A 5,970-nucleotide genomic window follows, 5' to 3' on the forward strand; every position below is an offset into this window, starting at 1 on the left:
ACTTTTCAACCTTTTCCCACATATCATGCTTCAAACATAAAGATACCAAATGTAAATTTTTGGTGAAGAATCAACAACAAGTGGGACACAATTGTGAAGTTGAACGAAATTTATTGGTTATTTTAAATTTTTATGGAAATTCAAAAACTGAAAAGTGGGGCGTGCAATATAATTCAGTCCCTTTACTTTCAGTGCAGCAAACTCACTCCAGAAGTTCATTCTGGATGTCTGAATGATCCAATGTTGTCCTAAATGACTAATGATGATAAATATAATCCACCTGTGTATAATCAAGTCTCCGTATAAATGCACCTGCTCTGTGATAGTCTCAGGGTTCTGTTTGAAGCACAGAGAGCATCATGAAGACCAACAAACACAACATGCAGATCCGTGATACTGTTGTGGAGAAGTTTAAAGCTGGATTTGGATACAAAATGATTTCCCAAACTTTAAACATCCAAAGGAGCACTGTGCAAGTGATCATATTGAAATGGAAGGAGTATCATACCACTGCAAATCTACCAAGACCCGGCCGTCCCTCTAAACTTTCATCTCAAACAAGGAGAAGACTGATCAGAGATGCAGCCAAGAGGCCCATGATCACTCTGGATGAACTGCAGGGATCTACAGCTGAGGTGGGACAGTCTGTCCATAGGACAACAATCAGTCGTACACTGCCAAATCTAGCCTTTATGGAAGAGTGGCAAGAAGAAAGCCATTTCTCAGAGATATCCATAAAAAGTGTCATTTAAAGTTTGCAACAAGCCACCTGGGAGACCCACCAAACATGTGGAAGAAGGTGCTCTGGTCAGATGAAACCAAAATCGAACTTTTTGGCAACAATGCCAAATGATATGTTTGGCATAAGGGCAACACAACTCATCACCCTGAACACACCATCCCCACTGTCAAACATGGTGGTGGCAGCATTATGGCTTGGGCCTGCTTTTCTTCAGTAGGGACAGGGAAGATGGTTAAACTTGATGGGAAGATGGATGAAGCCAAATACAGGACCATTCTTGAAGAAAACCTGTTGGGAGTCTGCAAAAGACCTGAGACTGGGACGGAGATTTGTCTTCCAACAAGACAATGATCCCAAACATAAAGCAAAATCTACAATGGAATGGTTCACAAATAAACATATCCAGATGTTAGAATGGCCAAGTCAAAGACCAGACCTGAATCCAATAGAGAATCTGTAGAAAGAACTGAAAACTGCTGTTCACAAACGATCTCCATCAAACCTCACTGAGCTCGAGCTGTTTGCCAAGGAAGAATGGGCAAGAATTTCAGTCTCTCGATGTACAAAACTGATAGAGACATACCCCAAGCGACTTGCAGCTGTAATCGCAGCAAAAGGTGGCGCAACAAAGTATTACGTTAAAAGGGCCAAATAAAATTGCACGCCCCACTTTTCAGTTTATGAATTTTCACAAAAATTTGAAATAACCAATAAATTTCGTTCAACTTCACAATTTTGTCCCACTTGTTGTTGATTCTTCATCAAAAATTTACATTTGGTAATTTTATGTTTGAAGCATGATATGTGGGGAAAGGTTGAAAAGTTCCTGTGGGCCGAATACTTTCGCAAGGCACTGTAATTTTTGTGCTTCCCTCTACATTACCTTACTCAAGGTGCTTGTCTGCCTTTGCTACAATATGAAAAAATAATTAGCTAGTGGCAGTAGTAGCTTATACAAAAAGTAAGACTTTGAGCAGAAATTTTATAATATTGGAATCTATTAAGAAAGAATTAAGTTAGGGTATGATGTTATTGTTAGCCGCTTAAACATTAGTAGGTTGTACAGATTCACATGTCACTCTAGTTAGGACACCGCCTGTCCCCTCTCACTCACTTTTGATACAGGACTTCTTTCTTTAGCAGTAACCCACTACATGACAACAAGAACAGGTGCACTGCTTAGGATGGTGCCGTTGCCCCAACCTCCATAACCGTCCACCAACCCCACCTTTCTTGCCTTTCGAAGCGACCACATGCTCAGTCTAAATGGAGCAACCATTCAAAAAATGACTTGCTGAGGTGTCAGTGGATCAAGTGGAGTTGCTCGCTACCAACAGGTGCTCCTTGCCTGCCGTGCATAAAAGTGATGGGAGCCCGGGGGATGGTGCTGCTGATGAGGACAGAGTCAAAGGCTAAAGGCGTACACTGCAGGATCATGAAGTGTGTGAGTGGTGGCATTGGGCAACCTGTAGACTGTAGTAGTGGTTTACTGTCTGATGCTGAAGATCTGGAGAGTGTGAGTGACAGCTCAGAAAAGTCTCTTGGTGGAGGAGATGACGGCGGTTACAGTAGCCCATATGGTGACAATAGGGGCAAAAGGAAAAGGAAGAGTAAATTGTCTGGAGTCAGCAAACAAAGACAAGCTGCCAATGCACGAGAAAGAGACAGAACACACAGTGTGAATACAGCCTTCACTGCTCTAAGGACACTTATCCCCACAGAGCCTGCAGACCGCAAGCTGTCCAAAATAGAAACCCTGAGGCTGGCTTCTAGTTACATTTCTCATCTAGCCAATATCCTGCTACTGGGAGAGGACTGCATGGATGGACAGCCATGTCTACAGTACAGAGCTTCAGTGATCAGTACTGCCCCCAAACCCATCTGCACTTTTTGTCTCAGCAATCAGAGAAAAATAGTAAGTAATAGTCTAGTAGCCTTTACGCATAAAGTATAGGCATAACCATTATAGTCAGTGTAAATATTTAACTATATAACTTCCATGTATCTTATTAAACCTAGATGTCCTGAGACATAGTCTATTGCAATGAAACAGCATTTAGTCAGGGGCCCTATTATTTTTCTAGTGTGTAAAGTGTCTTACTATGCATGTCTATGACAGCTGGTACAAGTGATCTATAAATAGTCACCGCAATCATCACAACATAGTAATACACAAATATATTCTGTATTTTCCTTATAAGATACTGTTGGTAAAAAAAAAAAATGGTCCAGAGAAGGATGATTTTCTGAAGCTTCCTTTATATTACAGTGTTCTTCTTTTTTTGTAATACATATATATATATAGTGTAAAGATATATATATATATATATATATATATATATATATATATATATATATAAAATCATATACCAAACCATTTTCTAATGAAAAAAAAAAAATTCTAATGCGAGTTCTTTTTTCCCCCTGCCAAATAAGCTAACATAACACACATTGACAAGCATAGACCTTGAAATTATAGCATTTCAGTCCATTTTAATTATTACGCCCCATTATTTATAGATCATTATCAGCGGTAATGTCCATAGTCTGCAAACTGTGACCTTATGAAACGTCTTCTAATCTAGTCTCTGTGTTTTCTTCACAGCACAGGGAAGGGGAGAAGCACTTGTCTATTTAAGGTGTATGTGGACATTTACTCTGAGCAGCTTGCACAATACTTGCACTGAATATAGACCTGTTCTAAATATACCTACTTGATACTCTATGTTTACATGAAATTTTTGTAAAGCAGCTTACGTAATTTTTATTTGTAAACTAAAGGAGAAACCATCGCGAAATGCACTTTATTTTACACCGAATCAACTTTATCTAAGACGATTTTCAGCTGAAATCTAACTCAGAATGGAAAGTTGCACCTGGTGTTGTTGCTATTTTAGCGCAAGAAATGTTAAGCACGATACCGGTGGTGGTTAAACCAACGACACATGATGTAACCTGATCCTGGACACGCAATGCTTTCATCAGAGTGTGTTGTCATAACACATTTTCACCCGTGCTTCTAATAATCAAGACCCCGTAGTATATGCAGAAGGTAAATCCTCCAGCCCCTTTAAGGATACACACTGAATGAAATAAAAGCTGGGACATAAAGTACGTCATAAAATGTTCTTCCTAGTATAGAGGATAATATTATGAGCGTAGAAAATGATATATTCCTGAAAAAATGTAAAATATTTCTCTGCATACAATTTGTATATGATGGATTGGTTAGTAATCAAATTTCATTTAGTATCATTACTTTTTACTTAGCACATTAATAAAACAGATAATAGAAATAAAATTATTAACATAATGTAATTCTATCACTGTAATTAAAAAAACATCTTAATTATTCAAATCTTGAAAATAATTTATAAATTGCTACATTTCTGGTCACATAATGAAATCAACTCTAGTACCATGTTGTTGAGAGACTACTGTGGGCTGCAAATGACAAGAAATGTAATGTTTGCTAACTCCAGTGACATTTAATGTACTGGAGGATGTGATATCAGCCAAATGTATGCTTTAAGGGAATGCTCACAATGATTTATTTCAAGCACAATTAAAGGGAATCTGTCAGCAGGTTTTTGATATATAATCTTAAGACAACATGAGGTAGGGGTTAAAACACAGATTTCAGCAATGCCTTTCTTATCAAGCTCCGAGGTTTTATTTGCTTGCATTGATTGTTTTAGCACCAGGAGATTATCATTGCTGGGCTAGGGCGTGGTGTGGCATGCATGCTAGAAAGACACGCCCCCTCCTGTGATAAGCAGCTCACTGTTGATGGACTTTGTATAAACAGAGTCTGGTGTGGGCAGTGTTAGCTTTTTCAGATCTGCATCATTCTAAATCTAAAAACTCTGTATCAGAATGGCTGCAACCAGTAAACTAAGTGATGCATTGTTAGATTCAGCTTCTATTTGCCTATATCAGGCTGATCTCAGATGATGTAACAAAAGCATGCTGACAGATTCCCTTTAAGCTCTGTGCCAAAAACTGGGTGAAACAAAAAAGGGAGCATAACATGCAAGTCCCAAAGCAAGGTGCTCAAGAAGGGTCCTATCTGTTAGGTCATAGTAAAAAAAATCTCTACACTTTTTCAAATAGCGAAGTATAGATATACTGTTTATTGCTAGGCAATCCAAAATATGCCATTTTGGTCACATAACATGACCTTTCTCAAACATCAGATTCTGGGGCTAATTAGAATGCAGAACAATAGCACAGAGAATGGCAGTATGACCCCTCTAGTAAGAGACACCTCTCAACTGAACAACCATACCTCCACTGCGCTCATCTTTTACATTCTGATTAGCTCCCCCAAACCAATGTTTGAGAAAGGTCATATTATGTGTCCAACAATGAACAGTATGTCTATACATGGCAATTAAAAAAATGATTACAAGGCATTCCAGTAGTCAGTTGCCTGTAATCTGCTAAAAGAACAACCCCTTTAATACAGGCAATAGAAAGTTTCTGATGCCAAACATTCTAAAATATATTTTATTCATACAAACATTGCAAAATTTGGCAACCAATGAACGTGCTGAAGATGTATTATCAATAATTTGTTGTTAAATGTGAGGTATAATTAGACTTGTCAAGTGCATTTCTAATAAGTAGAAAATAATAGAATGGACAGTCATATAGTTAGTCAGCATTCAGATTCAATAACTACATATTTGGTAAATAGAATTGTGGGACATATCATTGCAGTAATAAGAACATCACAGGAAGAGTTAATAATTATGACACTTTAAGGTGGAACGGTCAGTAAGAAATTACTACAGAAGCGTTTCCTTTGTTTTAGTTATATTTTTTCATTTATTTTTTCTTTTCTGTCTAACTTTAGTACATTTACTTAAAATCTGTACCTATAATAGTTCACTTATATGAAAAAGTACAGTTGTTTACTAGGTAGTGACAGAAATTATTACGGCAAGCCTTGATCTATCACATTTGTGAAATATGTTGTATTACTGAAGAAATAATGACAGGCCCGCTTCAATGCGCTTTACAACAAGAAGTGTCTAAATACCGCAAACTGTGCATGATTGTATAAATTACTGAATGTACTGTATTTATGGAAACTTTGTATATTTGGTTGTATATTAGCTGTATACAAGATGACACTGATCTATATCATGCATGAATATTCTCTTCTGTACTGTAAATACTTGGTATGAAGAAGGTTCTGACAATTGTCTTACAAAGCTCCTCTG

General features: G+C 37.6%; 1 protein-coding gene across 1 annotated transcript; it reads left to right on the top strand.

Moving 5' to 3' along the window:
- Positions 1-2,177: 2,177 nt before the first annotated feature.
- LOC141101472 (transcription factor 15-like) lies at positions 2,178-3,380 on the top strand. Its single transcript, XM_073590597.1, has 2 exons — positions 2,178-2,657; positions 3,348-3,380. Exons 1-2 carry the CDS (start codon positions 2,178-2,180, stop codon positions 3,378-3,380), a joined length of 513 nt encoding a protein of 170 aa, XP_073446698.1.
- The last annotated feature ends 2,590 nt before the right edge of the window (positions 3,381-5,970 follow it).

This window comes from Dendrobates tinctorius, unplaced genomic scaffold (assembly GCF_039654945.1).
Source record: "Dendrobates tinctorius isolate UK_male_01 unplaced genomic scaffold, ASM3965494v1 ptg000117l, whole genome shotgun sequence".
In the NCBI taxonomy this organism is placed as follows: domain Eukaryota; kingdom Metazoa; phylum Chordata; class Amphibia; order Anura; family Dendrobatidae; genus Dendrobates; species Dendrobates tinctorius.